A 24,357-nucleotide genomic window follows, 5' to 3' on the forward strand; every position below is an offset into this window, starting at 1 on the left:
CCTGCTCCTCTGATGCTGCTTGGCCTGCTGTGTTCATCCAGCTCTACACCTTATTATCTTAGATTCTCCAGCATCTGCAGTTCCTACTACCTCTGGAGTATTGCATGCCATTTTGGTTCCCTACTCGGAGAGAAGTGTAATTGTATTGGAGACAGTTCAAAGGAGGTTCACTATATTGACTCCAGAGATGAGGCATTTGTCATAAAGAGATACTGATCAGTTTAGGCCTATACTCTCTGCAGTTTAAAAGAATGAAAGGAGATCTATATGAAGTATTATAAGATGTTAAAGGGGATTGACAAAGTAGATATAAAAAGGACACTTACTCACATGGGGCAATCTAAAATGAGAAGTCATAATTTTAAGCTAAGGGGCATCAGGTTTAAAACAGACAAGAAATTACTTTTCTCAAAGCATCATGAATCTGAGAAATTTACTAACCCAGACAATAGTTGACGCTGGGAAACTGAATACATTTAATGAGGACACAGACAGATTTAGAGTTAGTAATAGGTTGAAGGATTATGGAAAGCAAACAGGAGTGTGGCATTGATCCTGAGATGAAATCAGCCATGATCATTACAAACAGCAAAGCAGGCTCGAGTTAGCTGAATTGCCTACTTCTGCTCCTAGTTCCTACGTACTTTGTTGATCTAATGATCAAAGATACCTCTGTCTATGATATCATTGATAGGGATAATTATCACATAGTCTTAATGGCAAAAAAGTTTAATCTTCACAGTAACGATGTTCTTCATGTTGTGCAGCTCGACAACCAAGTAAGGCAATATACTAAGGATAGATCTAGCAACCCAAAACTGACATTCCCACGACAAGGTGGGCTATCAGCAGAACAATCTTTAGTGACATACTTCTCATTCCATGAACATCATCAAACCAAAAATCAGCTCTGGTTCAATGGGCAGTTTACCACCAGCAATAAGTCACATAGAATGACATATGAAGCTCGGGAAATTATTACACAGGAAGTTATGACCTCAGTTGATGTCATTACTGGACAAGTTGGGTCCCAGATTGAATTGTGCCTTGATAAATAGATCTGTTTTTTATATCTAACAAGGTGGTTTCTCACTGAAACATAAGCCCTCAATATTGTAAATTTGGTTTTATCAATAAAGCAGAAGTTTATTGTATGAAGAAGTAAAAACCAAAATGCAGACATATAACATGAATTAAAAGATTTCAAGGCACATGGTAAAATACAATTCTATTCCCAACATCATTCAACAAAATTTTGCATGGTAGACTGGTTATTCATCATAGAATCCCTACTGTGTGGAAACAGGCCCTTCAGCCCAACAAGTCCACACTGACCCTCAGACATCCCACCCAGACCCATCCCCCTATAACTCACCAAATCCACACATCCCTGAATGTTATGGGAAATTTAGCATGGCCAATCCACCTAATTGCACATCTTTGGACTGTGGGAGGAAACCGGAGCACCTGGAGGAAACCTACGCAGACACAGGGAGAATGTGTACACTTGCCCAAGGGTGGAATTGAACCCGGATTCCTGGCGCTGTGAGGCAGCAATGCTAACCATTGAGCCACCGTGCCACGCCATGGTTAGGTCATGTAGAATCTAGGGAATACTGGCTATTTGGATACAAAATTGGCTTGAAGGTAAGAGACAGAGGGTGTTGGTAGAGGGTTGTTTTTTGGACTGGAGGCCTCTGACCAGCTGTGTGCTGCAAGAATCAGTGCCGGGTCCACTACTTTTTCTCATTTATATAAATGATTTGAATGTGAATATAGGAGGTATAGTGAGTAAGTTTATAGATGGCACTAAAATTGAAGGTGTACTGGACAGTGAAGAAGGTTATCTCAAAGTGCAACAGAACCTTGGTCAGATGGGCCAATGGGCCAAGGAGTGGCGGATGGAATTTCATTTAGATAAATGTGAGGTGTTGCATTCTGGAAAGGCAAATCAGGGCAGGACATATACACTGAATGGTAGGATCCTGGGGCGTGTTGCCAAACAAACAGAATTTAAGGTAGGGGTTCATAGTTCTTTGAAAGTGGAACTGCAGGGTGGACAGGGTCGTGAAGATGACATTTGGTACGCTTGCCTTTATTGGTCAGTGCACTGAGTATAGGAGTTGGGATGTCCTGTAGCAGCTGTATAGGACATTTAAAGGGTTCAAAAAGGTTTACAAGGATGTTGCCAGAGTTGGAGAGTTTGAGCGATAGGAAGAGGCTGAATAGGCCGAGGCTATTTTCACTGGAGTATCAGAGGCTGAGGGGTGACCATATAAAGGTTTATAAAATCATGAGGGGCATAGATAAGGTGAACAGCCAAGGCTTTTTTTTTCCCAGGGTAGGGAAGTCTAAAACTAGAGAGCATAGGTTTAAGGGGAATCATAGAATCCCTACTGTGTGGAAGCAGGCCATTCAGCCTAACAAGTCCACACTGACTCTCCAAAGAGCATCCCATCCAGATTCACTCCCCTACCCTATCACTGCATTTTCCATGGCCAATCCACCTACCCTGCACTTCTTTAGACTGTGGGAAGAAACCAGAACACCCAAAGGAAACCCAAGCAGACACGGGGAGAATGTGTAAACTCCACACAGGCAGTCACCCAAGACTGGAATGGAACCTGTCTCTGGCGCTGTGAGGCAGCAGGGCTACCACCATGCCACCCTAGTGACAGAGGAAAAATTTAAAAGGAACCTAAAGGTAAAGTTAAACCTACAGTTTCACGCAGAGGATGGTGCATGTATGAAATGAGCTACCAAAGGAAGTGGTGGAAGTGGTACAAATACAACATTAAAAAGGCATCTGGATGGATACGTTAACAGGAATGGTTTAGAGGGATATGAGCCAAATGCTGGCAAATGGAACTAGAGTAATTTAGGATGTCTGGTTTCATTGACAAGTTGGACCAAAGGGTCAGTTTCAATGCTGTACAACTCTATAATTCTATGACTCTAACACTCTTACAGTACTTACAACAGAAAGAATTTCCTTGTCTTTCGCATCTGTTGGGATTAATTTAACTATGCATTTAATTCAACATCTTTGAGACTTAATACAAATCACTCTGAAGCTTTCTAAGTTTCAGATAACCCTTCTGGGTTTTAATCAAATACTTCTGTTCTGGAACTTTTCCTAAATTCCTTACAGTGATGTAATTTTTTAATAACAGTCTCAACACCACCTCTTCTTCTCAGGAGCAACATCAAGTTTTAGCCAAGACTTCTGCAAACTGTCCCAAACTGAAACTAAAAAGCCATGGGTATTTCCCCTAAGCCAAAAAATTTCCAGAATCTTCCATATGAAAACCTAAACATTGTTTACTCATTATATCTTACAATGTGAATAAATCCTCATTGCTCTCCAGCAAGTCTTTCTCAAATACTTTGTTTTAAAATAAATCACTGTGGTGACAAAAATACCTACAAGTTAATTATTAACCCCACTCAGACACTTAGCAGCCCGTATGCCGCTAATTCAAAATTCAAAAATCCAAAAACAAATGATATTAAAATATAGATAAATCACACATCTTACATCAGACAGGATTACATTTCTGTTGAGTACCAAAAGTAAAAGGCTAAAATTTCTCTAAAGATAACAGCACAACTCTACAAATTTACCATATTATGTCAAAAAGAATGGTGAATAATCAAAAATGTACAAGAGGTATCCATAAACATTCCCATCCTCAACTCTGCAGATTTCACAACATGCATATAGGGAACATGGAAGAAAAGTCTGACAGAATTTTCAACCAGAGGAGCTAAGCAAATCATCTTCTCAGCATCATGCAGAAATCCCTTCATTACTGATGCTGATTAATTTGCATACTTAATTTATATATTTCCACTGGCACAGTAAAATAAGGGCGATGTTCCATCCATTAAAATAGGTTCATATAAGATAAAAGGATATAAGATTTATCAGTTTGCTCCCAATCAATAATACAGAGATAGAAAAAGCGAGCAAGGTGACATCTGATGTATCTCTTGATGAACAATCAGTTCACTGTGCTCAGTGTGGGTTTTGTCAGAACCATATAGTTCCAAGCTTTGCCAGAGCCTTGATCCAGAAAGTTAATGGTATAAAGCCAAATGACTAAGACAAGGCTAACAGTAACCTGTTCCGAGAATGATCATAGGAACCAAAACGTTAACTCTGATTTCTCTCCACAGATGCTGCCAGACCTGCTGCAGTTTTCCAGCAATTTCTGTTTTTGTTTCTAACAGTAGCTACATATGATTTCAAGGGAGTATTTGATGAGTGAGGAACCAGTGAACGTGAATCTGAAATGAGCAGGGTCAAAAGGAAAATCTTCCAAGTGGATAAAATCATACCCAAGGTGAGGGAAGATTATTGTGATATTTGGACCCTTAAACAGAGAACATAAAACAGTACAGGCCCTTCGGCCCATGATGTTGTGCCTACCTATTATCCTACTAAGATCAATCTACCCTGCATACCCTACGTTTTACTATCCTCCATGTGCCTATCCAAGAGTCGCTTAAAAGTCTCTGAAGTATCTGATTCCACTACCACTGCCGGCAGCGCATTCCACACGCCCACCACTCTCTGTGTGAAGAACCTACCTCTGACATCTCCCCTATACCTTCCTCCAATAGCCATAAAATTATGCCCCCTCATAATAGTCATTTCACCCGTGGGAAAAAAGTCTCTGGGTATCCATTATCTATGCCTCTCATCATCTTGTACACCTCTATCACGTCACGTCTCATCCTTCTTTGCTCCAATGAGAAAAGCCCTAGCTCCCTCAACCTTTCCTCATAAGACCTGCCCTCCAGTCCAGGCAGCATCCTGGTAAATCTCTTCTGTACCCTCTCTAAAGGTTCCACATCCTTTCTGTAATGAGGCGGCCAGAACTGAACACAATATTCCAAGTGCCGTCTAACCAGGGTTTTATAGAGCTGCAGCATAACCTCACGGCTCTTCAATTCAATTCCACTGCCAATGAAACCCAACACACCATACGCCTTCTTTACAACCCTATCAACTTGGGTTGCAACTTTGAGGGATCTATGGACATGGACCCCAAGATCCCTCTGTTCCTCCACACTGGCGAGAATCCTGCCATTAACCCTATATTCTGCATTCGAATTTGACCTTCCAAAATGAATCACTTCACACTTTTCTGGGTTGAATTCCATCTGCCAATTCTTTGCCCAGCTCTGCATCCTGTCAATGTCCCGTTGCAACCTACAACAGACCTCCATGCTGTCCACAACTCCACCAACCTTCGTGTCATCGGCAAACTTGCTAACCCGCCCTTCCACTTTCCCATCCAAGTCATTTATAAAGATCACAAAGAGCAGAGGTCCCAGAACAGATCCCTGTGGCACACCACTGGTCACGAGCTCCAGGCTGAATACTTTCCCTCTACTACCACCCACTGTCTTCTATTGGACAGCCAGTTTTGTATCCAGACAGCCAAATTTCCCTGAATCCCATGCCTCCTTCCTTTCTGAATGAGCCTACCATGTGGAACCTTATCGAATGCCTTGTTAAAATCCATATACACCACATCCACTGCTCTACGTTCATCGATGTGTTTTGTCACATCCTCAAAGAATTCAATAAGACTTTTGAGGCATGACCTGCCCCTCACAAAGCCATGCTGACTATTTCTAATCAAACTGTGCTTTTCCAAGTAATCATAAATACTATCTCTCAGAATCCTCTCCAATAATTTGCCCACCACAGAAGTAAGACTGACTGGTCTGTAATTTTCCTTAGTCTATTATATCAGAGTTCCTCAGGTTAATGTCTTGACCCAAACATTTCTAGTTATTTCATTATGATTCACCCACCATAAAATCAAAAGTAGATAATGTTTTAGTTATTTTTCCAACATTCAGCAAGCTTTAATTAACTCCCCCTGACCTTTAATGGTCTTTTGTAATAACAAATAAGAAACTGTACATCATTCAGGACAGAGTGCTGATAGAGAATGCTTATCAATATCCATTCCACTGGACTCAATATCCATCCCTATGACACCAGGACACAATGGCTGGAATACACACAGTTTTCAATAAACGAGCCAAACTCATTTCACCAGCATCTCCCAACACTATTAGCTCTACCACCAAGGAAGGCAAAAGTAATAATGGTATAAAAACATCAAGTTCCTCTCCAAGTCATTTATCCTACTAACTTGAGCATACTCATCACTTTTTCACAGTTGCCAATTCATTATCTTGGAATTCCCTAACATAGTGGGAGCACCATCTCTACAAGAACAGCATTGTCCAACGGGAAGGCACAACATCACCTTCCAAAGGCAACCAATGATTAACAATGAAAAGTCTTTCAGTATTTCGCCCATCTGAAAAATGAATAAAAAATCACAGACATATAAAAATAGACAGTAATGTAACCTCTTGTAATTACACTGTCGAGGAATATCTAATCTGCAACTTATGAAAAGAAATTTCCAAACACTTTAAAATTACAAAATTATCAATGGCTGTACCCTTAGTTTTTAGAAACTTATCAAGTTTTCTTTGAATTCCTGAAATAAAATGGAAAGACTTTTTAAAAAAGTTAATTAAAATAAAAAGGGTGAAGTAATAAAGTTGACGATGTAGCACACGTTATTCCCATGGATATGGAGAATGAGCTTAACAGTGTTAATGTTAGACATTGTACTTTAACAAGTAAAATAACTCAAATCTTTAAAGAACTAAGATGATAGCATTCAGCAGTTGAAATGAAAATAAGTATCAGTTACAGGTGAAAAAAATCACAATATTGGTCAATAGCTAATTCATTACTTTCAGGTGTGAGTCAGTTTTAAGAAACACTGCTGCAACAAACTTTCGTATTGATATTTGCTACTTACTATTTGATTGGCTTAGTGAGCATGGGTCACAGTCTTTATCTTGAGCAGACTGACAATGTTCAATAACTCTCCAGGAATCTACAAAACTGCTAGCCGTTCCCTCCTGAATTCCCATACTACTCTTGAAATCATTTTGAGAATTTCCATCAAAATTGCCACAAAGCCCTGAAAGAGAATTACATTTGTAAATAGCAAGATCAAACATAATAAAAAAAAACAGCTTTTACAATTGTAGGTAAATAAATTAAGGACTGTGTAGCATATCAACTAATTTTCCTACATCTACATTTGGCAGCATATTGCTAATTTAACTAATAACTGGGTATCCATTGGCTTATAAGGTAAGTGTTCTGTTACTAAGGTGTACACATCACAAGGGCTCTGATATCCCAATGACTGGAAAGTTGCTGTGCAGTGTAGACTGGAGTTGCATGTCAGGAACATTTAGAAATCCTAACATGGCTGACTTTGTAACTGTGACCTCTGTAAAGGCAGTCAGAGGCTCAGATAGCGAAGTAAAGCAACACTTAAGAACTTTATTCAAGCAAAACACCAGTAGTAGTTGCAGGGGGAGGGGTTCCAAGACTCACTCAGGAGTTTGAACTCTCTCCGAATACAATGGTAAGAAAGTACTTCTTTTATACCTTTACACAAACAAGCTGATGCAACCCCGAAACTATATTAATTACTATCTACATCTAGCATGAGCAGTAAATCTAACAACACCACACAGTTTACTATCAGCGGTATAAGGCTCCTACACTATCACACTATCAAAAATAAACATGCAGTTACTCATCGTGCCTAGCCCTGACCCCTTGCCACTAACATCTGCAGACTTGTTTGCTTCCCGCCTGGAACATCCTGTGGCCTGCTCCCTTGGGAACTATCTTCCAACTAGCTACCTGTCTCTGCAGCAGCAAGCAAGTGCTCTCTTAATCCTTTCTTTCTTTTAACCCTTACCTATATATTTGTCCCTTACTACAGATCTGTGAGAAAACTATACTTCTTTAGGAAATCTACACGAATACAGTTTTCCCCTTCAACTTGGAGGAAATTGCCCAGGTAATTGAACATCCTGATTGGTAAATCCCCTCCATCTGAACCCTCTGAAGAAAACCATTAAACAGAAAATCAGAAGGGTTCAATATTTATTTCTCCCACCTCGTCAGACCCAATCCCACCAGCTTCACATCCCAACTCACCATACATGGAGAAGCCAATAAGTTGTCTATTGCAGCTCCAACAATGGAGCATGCAGGATCCTTTTGTCATAGAGAATTTCAGAGATCACAACCCTTTGAATTTTTCCTCATCCCTGTTCTAAATGATTGACCCCTTATCTTGAGACCATGGTCGTAGATTTTGGAGAATCCAACTAGCTAAAACAATCTGTGTCTATCCTACAGAGCCACTTCAGATCTTGAATAATTAAAGTTGATTACTTCTTGTTATTCCAAATGCCAGAGAATGTAAACCTATTTACTAAGCATCTCATCAACTTTTTCATCCCAGCGACAAGTTCAATGAACATTGACTGGACTGCTTCCAATGCAAGCATATTGTTTCTAAAATATGGAGACCAAAACTGGCAAATCTTCTGGCTTTTTTAGTGTTGCACTTGGAAATAGAGAACATTTCATTCAGCAGGAGGGTAATGAAAGAAACCTGCCACATCCTGCCTCCATTCTGATTATGCCCATGTCAGGAAAGTCTGTGGTTGGCCTTCCCAATCTGTCAATTGAGGCCCTTAAGTGACCAGTTAATAATTATTATAGGGCCTCACCCTGCCACCGCCGGCATTAATGCTGCTCTGCACAACACTGCATGATAAGTAAACCTGCACAGGATGATTATCTTCTCTGGGGGTGGAGTGTCCCTCTTTCAAAGGGACTGAATGCCTAAACAAAGAATCTTGTGTTGAGGTGGATAGATTACTTTACAAAATAAGCTCAGGAGATGCAGGTACAAATTAACGATCATTTATTTGCCAATACATTGGGACAGTACCATCCCAGAGAAGAAAATCGTAAATATGCACTATCTTAGAGCCTTCATTTTAACGCAGCAGGTCTGACAGATCTGTTGGATTTCAGTCCCCGTTTTTAGTCTCTATTCACATTAAGTACCTTAATTTCTTCCCTCTTTCTAGCGTCTAGGTTGGCCTTTAATTCTGGTTTGCAACGTGTACCTTCTGTTGCGAAGACAAATCCATCAACACTCAGATCATCAAAGATCAAACAAAAGTTGAGATATATGTCAGGACCATGGAAATCCTGATATGTACACATTCACTGAATTGCCCAAAGTTTCTGATGGACTTATTTCACTATCCCAAACCCTCCACAAAAGTCTCTATCATTGAGTTCAGTATCAGAGATTTGGGTCAGTTGTGCAGGACTTGCCTGAATTTTCACCCTGGGAAGGATATGCTAGTTGACACCTGGGCTAACTCACCAATTATTCAGGGTAACTAAACTGAGCATCATAACTGACCCTCCAAACACCTCCTACTTGACATGACCAAACCCGTACCTTCCCACCACCTTCTCTCACCCTCAACCCGACTTTTCTCCAAGGCAACAATCCATCCAAATCACTGACTATCCAGTAATGAGATTCACCTGTACTCTGACCGCACTACAGCTCTCCAACCTGACTACGTCCTTGACTTGATCACATCCTGACCAGACTACACTCCAACCTAATCCAACTAGATTACCAATTCATCCATTAGTCCATTTACTAACACACTCACCAACTAAAAAAACTTTAGCCCTTTAAAAACTTATTTCAACATGGTAGTTATTGCAGTGAAATGGAAGGCACACTTTGTTTTTTTTAATACTTGATAGTCTCTCCCTGCGGATTTTTCCATTGGCTCACGGATGCTTCAGCCAGGATAGATGTCCCAACTGAATGTCACTAAAGGGTCAGGTGGCAGAAATCCTGGTAAATACGCACAATGGTTGATGCTGACCAGAAGATCAAAACCAAAATATCTGTTCTATGCCTCTGCCATTTCCTCATTCCCCATTATTTGTCTCTGCTGCTAAGGGACTAACATTTACTTGAGCTATTCTCCGTTTTTCATGTTTAAAACGAGTTTGCACATTCTCCCTGTGTCTGCGTGGGTTTCCTCCCACAGTCCAAAGATGTGCAGGCTAGGTGGATTGGCCATGCTAAATTGCCGTATTGTTCAGGGATGTGTAGATTTGGTGGGCTGTAGGGGACGGGTCTGGGTGGGATGCTCTGAGGGTCGGTGTGGGCTTGTTGGGTCGAAGGGCCTGTTTCCACATTGCAGGGATTCTATGATCTATGATCTAAAAAAGATCTTGCAATCTCTGCACCACATGCCATATTGGTGCACACAAAAAGTTAATGCAGTGAAAACCTGTCCTACATAAATAGGGACAGAAATAAATATCATTTTTATGTTATCTTAGGCAGCCCAAATATACAGGGTTTTGGTGAGCCATAAGGATGAAAGTTCATTGCTCTTACACAAATTCAGCAATATAACTTTTCTTTTGTTTGAGACTGAAGCTTTGTTCATAGAATCTCTACAGCGTGGCAAGAGGCCATTCAGCAACAACCCTTCTAAGAACATCCCACCCACAACTGTAATCCTGCACATTATTTTAGTTTTACCATGGCTAATCCACCTAACCTACACATCCCTAGACACTATGGAGCAATTTAACATGGCCAATCCATCTAACCCACACATCTTTGGACTGTGGGAGGAAACCAGAGCACCCAGAGCAAACCCACGCAGACACGAGGAGAACGTGCAAACTCCACACAGTAACCCAAGGGTGGATTGAACCCAGGTCCCTGGCACTGTGAGGTAGAGGTGCTAACTACTGTGCCATGGTGCCACCCAGTGTTGCTGATTATATTTAAATTGACGCACTTGAAAATTAAAAGTGGACTACATAGAAACATATACACATTCTTAGTTCACGAACCACTTTGAAGACTCACCTGATGTTGTTGTGACACTTGAGGTTTCATGTTTGAGATTAAACTTATTGCAAAATAAGCCAAAGCCAAATTTGTTTTAAAAGTTAGAATTTAATCTGCTCTGAAAAGGACCAAACTTCGAACTGCAAAGAAATGAGAAGTTGAAGGGAAGTAACAGTTCAAATTATTTCGAACAAGACCAGAATTTACAGCTGCAAATTTTATTTTTAAAAATATTAACAATCACTTGAGGTGGCAATTTTTGATGCATAAGAGTTTATCGAGCAGGAAGGTTTCAGTTGACAGAAGTCAGCATCCTGACACATGGAACAATGAAAAGGCACTGCTAAATAGATAGGTCTTGAAGTACCCAGTAGACAGTAGATAGAGACAGTTATTCTTGAAAATTCTGGTGGAGTATTTTGAATTTGGTTCAGGCTCAAAGGTTGTCAAAGGATACAGTGAAATATAGATAAGTTGCAGATATGTGCAGAGATATGGCAGAAGTTTATCCAGGTAAGTGTGAGGTGCTGCACTTTGGGAGATCAAATGTTAAAGAAAAGTTTACATTTAATGCAGAATCCTGAACAGCACTGATGTACAGAGGGACCTTGGGTTTCAAATCCATGGCTCCCTGAAAGTGGCCACACAAGTACATAGGGTGGTAAAGAAGGCATATGGCACCTTACATTTATTGATTGAGGAATTGAGTACAAGAGGCAGGATGCCATGTTGCAGCTTTATGAGACTTTAGTTAGGCCACACTTAGAGTACTGCATTCAATTCTGGTCAGCACATTACAGGAAGGATGTGGAGGCTTTGGAAAAGGTGCAGAAGAGGTTTATGAGGATGCTGCCTGGGTTAGAGGGTAGTGCTAAAAGGAGAGGCTAGTAAATCTCGGGTTGTTTTCTCTGGACCGGCGGAGGCTGAGGGTAGACTTGATAGAAGTCTATAAAATTATGAGATGCACAGATAGGGTTGACGGTCAGAATTTTTTTCACAGAGTTGAAATGCCTAAAACTAGGGGGAAAGCATTGAAGTTGAGAGGAGGGAAGTTCAAAGGAGATGTGAGGGGCAAGATTTTTTACATAGAGAGTGGTAGGAATCTGGAACGCGCTGCTAGGGGTGGTGGTGGATAGATACAAGTCATGGGACTTTTAGATAAGCATATGAATACGCAAGGAATGGAGGGGTATGGACAAAGGGCAGGCAGAAGGGATTAGTTTCATTTGGCATCATGTTCAGCATAACATCATGGGCCGAAGGACCCGTTCCTGTGCTGTTCTTTCTTATGTTCTATGTTCTAATGAGCATAAAGTGACTCAGAACCAGGTTGAGTTACTTTACCTCAAATAGACCTGAAAAAAAACTGGAAATCATGCTGAACATTAATGCTTTAAGACAAAACCAAGAGAAGAAAGCAAAAGAAAAACAGAAACAGTTAGAGAATGTACCTCAGGGCATAGAAAGTCTACTCAGAGCTGAGTTTCTAGAGCTTGAAGCCAAGACCTCTAAACCTGAGAAAAGGAAGAAGAGTTTCAAGCCCAGAAAGAAAGCAAGGAGCATGAGGAGAAAAAAAGGAATATTCAGCTACAGAAGTTGGAGTTGGAGTCAGAAGTGCAGAGAGACAGAGACCAAAAGCAGCTTCAAGCTGCTCGGGATAATCTCACTGCTCAATAACAGCCAAACCCCATAAAACTGAAAGAAGCCCAAAAGCCTTAAAATTCTCCCAATTTGTTCCCATATATGAAGTGGGAGATTTAGAATCCTTCTTTATAACTTTTGAAACGGTAGCAATTATTCAGGAGGTGTGGACACTGGCAATCCAATGCTATTTACAAAATCAGCCCAAGCAATCTTGTCCGCCCTGAAGTGATCAATCACAAAAAACTAAGGATGAATCTTCAGCACCTATGCGCTCATTCCAGAATATTATTATCAGCAATTCTGAAATTCATACAACAAGCCCAAGCAAACATAGGTGGTATTTGAAAGAATCAAATAGACTGTGACCAATGGATATATTCTTTAAAACTAGGGCATACTTAAGACTGAATAAGAGAATTGGTGTTTTTAGAGGAGTTCAAAAATAGTCTAACTTGCAACATTAAAGCACACCTTGAAAAACAAAATGTTGTTTAAGCAAGCTGGGTGTAACAATACCATTTGGACAGCAATAGTTGAAGAAGGCAGCTCAATGTCATTGTTGTTGACAATCATCCACTAACGAGTATGATTGTCCACCTTGGAAATTCCATGTCACTGTTCATGGGTTCAGTGGCTGATGAAGCTGATCCTAGAATCACATCTCCGACCATATGTTTAGCTCATGTTTCCAGGAGGTGGAAGTGGTCCTAGGCCTTGAGATCACAGACATTCCTTTCTCCTGCTCGTTTTCCACACATTCTCTTGCCAATAGGTGTTCTAGAAGAATTGTGGCCCCTTCCTCTAAATTGATTTCTTTTAACACATGTTGGCATTTTTGCTATAATAATGCTCTTGGCATTTCTGCTGTTGTTTTTGACAGAAGCCTTCAGGGAGTGTTTGAAACACTTCCTTTGTGTTCTTCTTGTTCAAATGCCTTCCTTGAGCTGGGCAAAGAAGATTTGCTTCGGCAGTCGAAACTCTGGCATCCTAATGAGGTGGTCAGCCAAGCGGAGTTGATTCAGGATGATTGTGGCCTCAATGCTGGTGCTGATGGCTGATCGAGAACGCTAATATTAGTACGCCTGTCCTCCAGCCAATGTGGAGAATCCATTTTAGCATTACTGGTACTTCACAAGGATCTTCAGGTGGTGTCTATGCATAGTTTCAGAGCCAAGAAAAGATTTGAAGGATGACTGCCTTATACACAAAGATCTTAGTATCAGCAGAGATGTCATGATCGTCGAAGGCTCTCTTCCTTAAGAGTATGAAGCTGGCACTCATAGATTGGATGCAATGTTGAATCTTTGCATCAATGTCAGCCTTAAATGAAAGTTAGCTTCCCAGGTAAAGGAAATGTTTCATGTTTGGGAGGATACCTTCATTGATCTTAGTGAAGGGACGGACTGGAACTTGCCCTGGGATGGTTTGGTAAAAGATTTGAGTTTTGTTATGTTTTCGGCTGAGACCAATTCTTCAGCATGCTTCCACGGAGGCAGCTCACCAACACCTTCTCAAACGCTCAGAAAGCATGGAATAATAAAAATAAAAGCAGGTCAAACAGCCTGCATCAGCACAGAAAAATGATGAGGGAGGTGCAAATAAAAGAAAGTTAATCCCCAACTTTTGGAAGAAAAATTGTGGTAGCAAAACTGCAAGTCCAGAACTACATCCTTTCTATAGGCAAGTTAGGCGACATAAAGAACATTTCTGGCATTCAAAGAAAACCACAGGTAACCCATATCCATAAGCACTAAAGTCATAACAATTTGTGCAACCATTAAGGTAGAGAAGTCTGCCATAATTTCACCCATGTGGAGAAATGGTCCCTAGTGATTCCAAAGAACTAGGATGGGAGGCTTATATACTCCGAGTCCCAGTTACTTTCAGAAACTACTGGCAGGGAAAACTAAGGACTTCCCACTTCATCCACCTTCATCCTGTGTTGCACTCTATTTAACCTACCATCCTGGTCAAACCTATTATTTTTCAGCAGCACCTAATCAGTCTAATAATAAATAATAAGTGGATGAAGAAACCTCTCATCATGAAGCAATCTATTATCTTCACGATATTGGATGTTGTATACCCAAACACCACTCCCATTTTCTTCAGTCCCTCCTTCCTCTAATACCTCAGAGCAACACTTTCTCCATGTTCCTCACTTCAAGACTCATTCTGCTTTAAGCTCCCAATAATGGAGTCTCTATATTAAAGTCACACCCCTTTATAAACAGCAATTCAGTCTCGTTTCTCACTCCCCCTTAATCAAAATGAGCACCTTTCTGCATCTGTGCCTCTAACCCTCATCAAATATTACGTCGATCTCATTGCTCCAGAAATTATAAAGACCAAACCTGTTCTTACTTTCACTGTGTAATACTTTTTTGCCATTCCCGTACCAAAGCTCTGCCTCTCAATTTCAACCACTTTTCAATTCCTGGATCCCTCCTGAGTAGCATTCCTGAAATACATCCATACATCCCTTCCACTGAACAGAATTCCTTCCCCTCACACTGTCAATGTTATAATGTTCAACAGCATAATCTCCAGACTAATATACCAACAAGTTCGGCAAAGCAATTTAATTATTCTTACCATGAGTGGTCGTGGAGAAGTTCTCATCAACAATAATATACAGTTGCAAAAATGGATGAGTTTGAACTTGCATCTCCAGGCCAAAACTGGATTTTACCTGGATGTAGCTGGAAGATTGCCTATAAATTTTAATGTTTCCTGAAAAAATAAAATTGACTACATAGTCAATAAATTCATTGATAACTATGTATCTTATTTAAAAGACTGAATCAAATCTTAAGGCATACAACTGAGATATGACCACTTAGATTTCACTCTATAGGAAGTAATGTTAAGTGGGTATTAGAGAAATGGTTTTACTTAATTATATCTTCAGCACTTTATGTGAGAGAAATTGTGCTTTCTCAGTGCAACTTTGAAATTAGAATCTTAGTCATGCAGCATAGAAACAGATCCTTCGGCCCACTACATCTACACTGATTAACAAACACCAACTCTACTAATCCCAGACAACAAGGTGCAGGGCTGGATGAACACAGCAGGCCAAGCAGCATCATAGGAGCAGAGAGGCTGACGTTTCGGGCCTAGTCCCTGCACCTTGTTGTCTCGGATTCTCCAGCATCTGCAGTTCCTACTATCTCTGATTCAATTCTACTAATCCCAGTTACCTGCACCTGGTCCATAGCCTACTACATCCTGTGATTTTAAATATTAATTTAGATGCTTCTTAAATATTGCAAGAGTACCTGGCTCCACCGCTCTCTCAGACTGCAGGTTCCATATTTCTACTACACTCTAGGTGAAAAAAAATGTTCTTAGATCTCCTCTAGACCACTTACTCATCTCCTTAAATTTATGCCCTCTAGTCTCAGACATGGAAAAGATTCTTATGATCTACTCTGTCTATACCTCTCATAATTTTGTATACCTCAGCCAGATCTCTTCTCAGCCTCCTCTGTTCAAAGGAAAACAAATCCAGCCTATCCAGTATCTTGTCATAACTGACACTGTTATCCCAGGCAACATTCTGTCTGTGTGGAGTTTGCACATTCTCCCTGTGTCTGCACGTATTTCTTCCGGGTGCTCCGGTTTCCTCCCACAGTTCAAGGATGTGCAGGTTAGGTGAATTAGCCATGCTAAATCGCCCAGTGTCCAGGAATGTGCAGGCTAGGTGGGTTAGCTATGGGAAATGGTGGGTTATAGGGATGGGGGTGAGTCTGAGTAAGATGCTCTTCAGAGGGCCAGTGTGGACTCGATGGGCCAAATGGCCTGTTTCCATACTGTAGGGATTCTATAGATCCTGGGGATTCTTCTCTACCATCTCTAGTGCTATCATATCCTTCTGATAGTATGGTAACCAGAACTGCACACAGTATTCCATCTGTGATCTAACCAATGTTTCATAAAGTTGTAACAAAACTTCCTTGCTCCCGTATTATATTACTTAGATAATGAAGGAAAGCATCCTGTTTGCCTTCTTCACTACCTTGTCTACCTGTACTGACACCATCAGGGATCTAAGGTGCCTTGGTTCCTCAGTAGTCCCTGGGGACCTACCATTCATTGTGAATGTCCTCCCTTATTAGACATCCCAAAATGCATACTTATCAGGATTAAATTCCATCTGCCATTGCTCTAATTCAATAGCTGATCAATATCAGACTGTAGTTTAAGACCAATCCTCCTCACTACGAACTTTAACACCAATGTTAAAGTCAACTGCAAACTTACTACTTAAACCTTCTGCACTGACATCCAAGTGCGTAATGTACATAACAAATAGCAAGGGTCCCAGCAGCAAACCCTGTAGTACATTGCTGGCCACAGGCTTCCAACTACAAAAACACCCCTCCACCATCACCATTTGCCTCCTATATCCAAGCCAATTTTGGATCCAGTTTGCCAACTTGCCTTGGATCCCTCAACTAACTAATTTAATTGAGTTTTTTTTGAAAAGGTGACTAAGTATATCAATGAAGGTTGCGCACTTGATGTGGTTTACATGGACTTCACGATGGCTTATGACAAGGTCCCACATGGAAAGCTAGTCCAAAAGATAATAGCCCATGGTATCCAAGGCAAGTAGGTAAATTGGATCCAAAACTGGCTTCCAAATATGATGCAAAGAGTGTTTGCGGAGAGTTGTAATTGGAAGCCTGTGACCAGAAGTTCTTCCACACCTATAAACAGCTCTAAATTTTCAGCAGCAACTGCCTTCCATCATTAAAAAGGGATTCAACTTTTCCAGCAATTTCAATGTTTGTTTCATTTTTTTGCTGTTTAATAAGAGAAAGCAAGAAAATACTGTAAGATGTAGAGCCGCCTTAGCATCCATTATTTAAGTCAAACAACATTATGGAAGCTCTAGGGTGGTATGAATTTTTTTCTTAATTTTCAATCCATTAAAGTGCATAAGAAAATCCAGACATATCTAAAAATATTTAAAATTCTTCATTCTGCTCTCTCTAGAGAATTATTAAAAAAAATCTTTGAATGAAGAACACCAGTTAATCCTCAGCTGTAAAATGATACCACTGCAGAATAAAAAGCTCTACTGCACTCTTTCATGCTACTTTGCTATTCCACCATATTAGGAAGCTGTTACTTGATGTTTCATGGTGGTTGGTTGGGGATAGATGAACAGAAGGCAGAACAGAAGACAGTGATCATGCAGACATACTCTCAACTGCTAATAACTATATTTTTTTTAGTCCAGTAAACTGGTTGAAGTCTCCCGAGCAGTTTACATTTAGTATTTACCATCATTCACAGATTTATCACAGCTGTTTTCTCATTGCAATATAAATGGCCATGCAGACCCAGTCAGGACATCTACTCTGAATTCTAGCTATCTTACCACAATCCAAAGTACAGTAATTATAAATAAAGCTATCTTAACTGGATCTGACTGTCAGTTTGATTTCAAAGAAATACAAAGAAAAAGGAAATTATCCTGGAGCTTGTGAGTAATTTTGATTCATAAACATTTAAATATAACAGAATCCCAGCATTGGTTTCTAACCTTAAAAAATATATACACCTTTTGAGAAGTATTCTAATCAGCACCTTATAAATAAAGGTCATGTTGTCCATTCTGTAAGTGTCAGCTGTGGCACACATGGTAGCATTCCCAATCCAAGTCAAAAGCTTCTTGTTTAAGACTCATTTCAGGATTTCAGCATAGAAATCAAATCTAGAACTCCAGAGTTATCACTGGAATCCTGGGGCCAATACTTATAAGCCCAAAAACAGATCCTCTGACAATAACAATTATCATTATATTGCTGTTTTTGGGTCCTTGCTCCATACAAATTGGCACTGTGCTTCCTACATGACAACAGTGACCCACACTTCAAAACTGTAATACGAGCATGCCATCATCTTCCTTTTCTAATTTGGTCTACTTGGTCTACAGATGTAGAGAAGAACCGGTAGGGAGTCTAAGAAGAAGAAATTCTTGTTTTAAATAGGGTACAGCTCATTACATGATAGCAACCAGGTACAAGGTACACTATTAAGACAGATATTATTACAAAGTCATAAAAGGTCATAAAAGGCACAATATAAGTGCAAATTGTTCTCTTGCTGCGACTATCTCTAAGGTAGATTCACCTGTACAAGATCAGTGTGTAAATTGGGGTTCCAGGGGAAAGTAAAATATTTTGGTCTGGAATCCTGCATTAATGGTTTAGTGCTGAAACTCCACAAAAATGGGGACTCTGATACACTATGGGGGTGAGTTTCCATAGGGGTTATTGCTTGTCCACTAATAGTGTGGGGGAGAAAGGACTGTTAAACTGTAAATATGGCTACTCTATCTTTCTAGAATACTTCCAAATAGGTCATACTGCATCAAAACGTGAACAGTGTCCCACCCTCAGAAGCTGGCTGCCAAGCTTGCTGAGTTTCTGTTTTAACTTCAGCTGTCCAGCATCCACAGTACTTTTGTCTTTTTTTTTCTGAGCTTTACCATGGGTCTTGCACTAAGGCTATAATGAAGAAGGGAAGCAATACAGGCCAGCTGCTGTGTACGGCAGCACAGTAGAAACAGTAGCAACTGCTTCTATGTTCACATCCCAGGCCCAGGATCATTCAGGGACCTAGGTCACTAGTGATTGATAGTGGGATGGAAGTACATGAGGATTGTGGTTAGGGAGGGCTCAGGAGTCAGGTACCAAGTGCCTCTCAATGAGAGAACACGCCCATGTACCCCAGGCCCCACCAAAAGCCAAAAAGCAACTCTGACACAAGAGAGAGAAAATTTTCTGAAGAAGGGTCTAGGCCCGAAATGTCAGCTTTCCTGCTCCTTGATGCTGCTTGGCCTGCTGTGTTCATCCAGCTCTACACCTTGTTATCTCAGATTCTCCAGCATCTGCAGTTCCTACTAACTCTGACACAATGTAGTTTTCAGCTTCCCAAATGGTGAATCTCCCTCTGGTTGAACATCTACAGCAAGGATAGATTCTGAAATCGGTGCTAACTGCCCACTTAGGGACCTCAATTGCTGGCATGGTGGAAAGTATGTTCAAGAGTATCACATCCCAGATTTAACTTGGGCAAAAGCAATAACATGGCAGAGTTCCCACCCACCACCTTCTGGTCTGATGAAATGCCCCCTCCACCAAACACAACATAAAGGAGGACATTGAGTTATACTCAGAGTTTCTGCATTAACCAACAGTTACGTCAAATATATCGTGTCTTTTTGTGCTAATTTTGGACTAAGCATGTGTTTGATCACAATATAAAAACACTGACTGAAATTCAAAACAAATGTCTATCCTAATAATACTTTGTTTGACCATTGTATGCAGTGGATAGAGGTACAGGCTTTATCCAAAATTGGATCTACTATGTCAATTTAGCACACATATACTATATGAAGATCAATTGGACTCTAAACAATTTCAATGGAAAGTTGATTTTACCATCTTGATAAGGTAACTTCATAATTTTATTGTTGACTTCTATCATGTCTTGCTTCGAAATTATGATTTTTGTCTGTGGAAAAGAATAGAACACTTAAATAATAGTTTGGAAGGTTATCTTGAAGTGATATATTTAAATACAACTCAACATTGACAACGAATACATTATCTAACAAACTGAACATGGAGTTTATGCTTAACATAATTGTTCAGCTACATCTCATCAATGTACAATGTCATCAAAATAAACCAAATAAAACTGCAGACACATTAATGACAATAACATATAATCGGACGCAAAATGTTTGACTTGCTGAAGGTATCAAACTGGCATTGTGGATCAGCTGACTCTTAAAGAAACTGTCCCACGTTAATTTTCATGGAAATAAAAATAATATGACTTCTAGGCAGTCAATCCACAAAGTCAGTTTTGTTCCCAGGTAGCGAGTTGAAAATTCACCCTATGAAATGAACAGAGCAAAGGAAGAACGGATTATTATAAAGCAGGCACTACAGAAATTAGTGATATACAAAATGCTTAAATTACCACAGGTGCTAAAAATCTTAAACAAAAGTAGTAAAAATTGGAATCACTCAGTGGGTGACATAGAATTTTCCAAATGGAGTTCTTCATTACAACAGAACAGCAAGGTTCTCAGATACCAAATACATATGACCTGTTGAATCTTACCAATATTTTCTTTGATCATTTTATCAGTTGTAATGCTACAATGATCCGTTTTCAAGATAAATTCAGTTCATCTTGGCAAAATATAATGATGGCGTAGGCCTTAGATTTCACAATTTAGATAAATACTTTGGAACGATTTTTATTGCAAGAGTAGGGAGGTTATGCTTTAGCTATAGAACATATCTGGAGTACTATATATACAGTATAGATATCCCTACTTAAAGAATTTGCAAGAAGTTTAGAGAAACTTTATAGACTAATACCTGGAATGGACAGATTGGGCCAGCTAGACTTGAATCCGCTAGAGTTTAGAAGAATAAGAGGCAACATGATTGAAACAGGTAAGATCCTGAGGGAACCTGATTGTGTTCATGAGAATACGATGTTTTTCCTTGTGTGAAAATCTAGAACTGGGGTTCACTGTTTAAAAGTAAGGGGTTGCCCATTTAAGATAGAGATAACAAAGTTTTATTTCTTCCAGTCAAGAGTCTTTGAAACACTCTGTTACACCGCTTTTTGAGTCAGAATCTTTCAATATTTTCAAGACAGAGGTAGTAGAGTCTTGATAAACTGAGGGATGTGAAAGGTTCTTGGACGAAAGTGAGAATTTTGAGTAATCAGATCAGCCATGGTCTTCCTGAATGGCAAAACAAGCTTGAGGAGCCGGATGGCCTACTCATGCTCCAAATGTTCATATAAATGAAAACTGATCACAGTTATGTGTACCACTTATAAATAGAGGAAGGTGGTCTGCTACTGTACAAACCTAAACAGATAAAGGAAATTGCTCACTGGTCTGCAAGTGTCATTGAAATTTTGAATGATCCAAAAGAGCTAGGTGGTTTGTCATTTGCCATCTCCCGGTGAAGGTTTAAATGAAGTAAAAAGGATTAATAAGTTCTATTTAAACTTCATGCTCCGAATGTACAAAGTCTGCTGTAATTAATGTACAGCAATCAGTGTAAGGTCACATTTCAAGGCATATTTTCTGTCAATGGCAATCTGCCTCATCAATGACTAAACAGTGGTAGACTCTTCTGCATCACTTTCAAATATAAATTCAGGAGGTTTGGTAAATTGACTAGTTAATGTAGGGGAAACCTTTCTTGAATAGATCAAGATTTTGGATACTTAACCAAACAACACATGCATTTGTTGGCACTCTTTACTGATTTACTTTTTGTGGTAAATAAGAACAAAGACAGAAGAAGTGACTGTAAATTAAGGAATGATAGCTAACATCAATCTGGAAGAATTCAGAACAGCAAAGAAAGAAATACAAAACAGCAAGGCAGTAAAATCAGATTGGATGTTCATACTGAGCAAGCAGATTTGGAAACCGTTTCGTAAAGCTTCTGTGCTCTGTTCGCGACAAATAACAACACCTTCCGATTGCCAGCCATTTTAACTCCACCTCCCACTCCCTGGGTGGCATGTCCATCCTAAGTCTCCTCCAGTGTCACAATGATACCACCCGCAAACTAGAGGAGCAACACCTCATATTCCGCCTCGGGAGCCTACAGCCCGATGGCCTAAACATAGAATTCACCAGTTTTAAAATCTTCTCACTCCTCGGCCTCATCCCATGTCCAACCCTCCCTCTCATGCCCACCTCCTTGACCTGACACAACCTGTCCATTTTCTCTCCCACCTATCCGCTCCTCCCACCTCACTGACCAATCCCCAGCCCTCCCCACCTGCACTCACTTGTCACCATCCCACCTACCTTCCCCAGCCCCACCACTCCGCTCTCTATTTATTTCCAAGCTTCCTTCTCCCTCCCCATTTCTAAAGAAGGGACCTGTCCCAAAACGTCAACTTTCCTGCTCCTCTGATGCTGCCTGGCGTGCTGTGTTCTTCTAGCTCTATACTGTGTTGTCTGTAAAATTGAGCAACCTTTTTTCGACACAGCGTGAGAGACAATGGTTTACAATGAGGACTTGACTAATCTATGTCAAATAAGTAATAATAAATTAACTTTTCCTCACCAAGTACTCTCAGTTGAATGGTATTGTGTTGCACCAGGATAACGTTGACAAATAGAAGCGCAGTAAAATTAACAAGATATCTGAAACCATGTAACAGGGACAATGTTCAGCAACTGGAAAGCATTGAAAAGAGGTTTCTGCAGTAGCTTGAGCCATGTACAAATGTAGATTAAATCAGAATGCTACACTATAGTGATTTCTTTTTACGACAGAAGAAAAACAGGAAAGCTTATTTACTTGTAAGACATTTTTGCTTTTAAGTGGGAATATTTGCCAGGGCATTCACGAAACCCGGTATGTGATACTCACCTAGAGGTAGTAAGAACGGCCGATGCTGGATACTCACCTGATTGGTAGCATAGATGATGCTTGTTAGCTGTGTTTCTGAATATCTAACACCAGATTTATCAAACACTGCTTCGATGGTACCTGAATCTAGCATCTTAACACTCTGCAGCACAAAAAAAAAGTAATTAGTAACTCACAACCAGATGGATAAAATTGTTTAAAACTAACTTTCCGCCAACATATATGTTCACTATAAGCTATTCTTTAGATGACCTATTCACTAAATTAACTCAAAAGGTTTCATTTAAACCTATTGTAGCTTCTATATTACAATAATAGATGTGGCAAATCCTCACTGGAAGTCGTTATTGCTTTCCTGAAAATCACAACTTTAAGGTCAATAACTTTTACTAAATCATGGATTCCCAGGTAAGTCAAAGTTCTCATTGCAATTAGGTTCCTTCATACATTTCTTGCGTTGAAAAAGTGCACAGGTTTAATTCCTGATCATGTGTATTCCTCCCTGAAATAACTTGCAAAATAAGATATATCACAAAACATAAAAAGGAACATGGTACTTCAAGACCTTTCACAGCAGCAAACGATTCTAAAACATTAAGTTGAAATGGTGTATATTCCTAAATACCAAGATTCATAAACTATTTCTAAAATCTTTATTTCTAAAATTTCGAACATCAATTGTTTTAGAATATAGAAAAAATACAATAAAAATGTAAGTATTGTAAATACATGTTAAAATCACTGACCTGATGAAGTTTTAATTGATCAAGCCCCATATTGTGGTAGAAACTAGTCAATGCAGGCAGAACTGCCTGCAATGACTAAGCTCAGCCACTATGTAGAGCCCAGGACTTCAATGCAAGTGTGAAATGGAAGCCAGGAAATGAGCAGACAGCACAGATTTTAAAGATAAGAAAAAAAGGGCAGAATCAAGAGCAGGAGGGTGGTGGTACTGGGGCAGTGGGGAAGAGGGACTGAGGGCCAGGGCTAGGGCAGGGATCAGAAGAAGGACAAGTGACTCCAGATCCACAACAATGAGCTTGATTCTTAACTGTCTCATAAAAGAATAATGGAAATGAATCATTAATCTCAAATATCACCCTATCACCTTCATCTCTACATAGTCCACTCTTTAACACTTACTTAGAAATACAATTGTGTTCCTGTTCAATATCCTTAACATAGTCCCTCAGCTTTTCTGTTGGGCAGTCTTGGTCAGGACCACCCCACCTCGGTTCAGCGCTGGGCACCACTTCTCAGAAAGGATATTCTTAGTCTTGGAGGGAATGCATCACAGATTCAACAAAATTATACCAACGATTAGGAGGATAAATTATGTTAATAGCTTGATTAAGCATGGCTCCTATTTACTTGAATTTAGATGTTGGTGTTGATGTTAAAAAGATGATTCATAGGTGGTAAATTCAGAT

The 24,357-nt window shown here is 39.9% G+C and overlaps 1 protein-coding gene across 1 annotated transcript in view; it reads right to left on the reverse strand.

Annotated features, from left to right (window-relative positions):
• LOC125485264 (mucin-6-like) overlaps positions 1-24,357 on the reverse strand; it is a 369,065-nt gene that overhangs the window by 297,429 nt on the left and 47,279 nt on the right. The window contains exon 8 of the mRNA XM_048607277.1: positions 22,965-23,069. Coding sequence (XP_048463234.1) covers positions 22,965-23,069 — 105 coding nt within the window. The remainder of the gene's footprint in view (positions 1-22,964; positions 23,070-24,357) is intronic.

This window comes from Rhincodon typus, chromosome 17 (genome assembly GCF_021869965.1).
Source record: "Rhincodon typus isolate 14 chromosome 17, sRhiTyp1.1, whole genome shotgun sequence".
NCBI lineage: Eukaryota > Metazoa > Chordata > Chondrichthyes > Orectolobiformes > Rhincodontidae > Rhincodon > Rhincodon typus.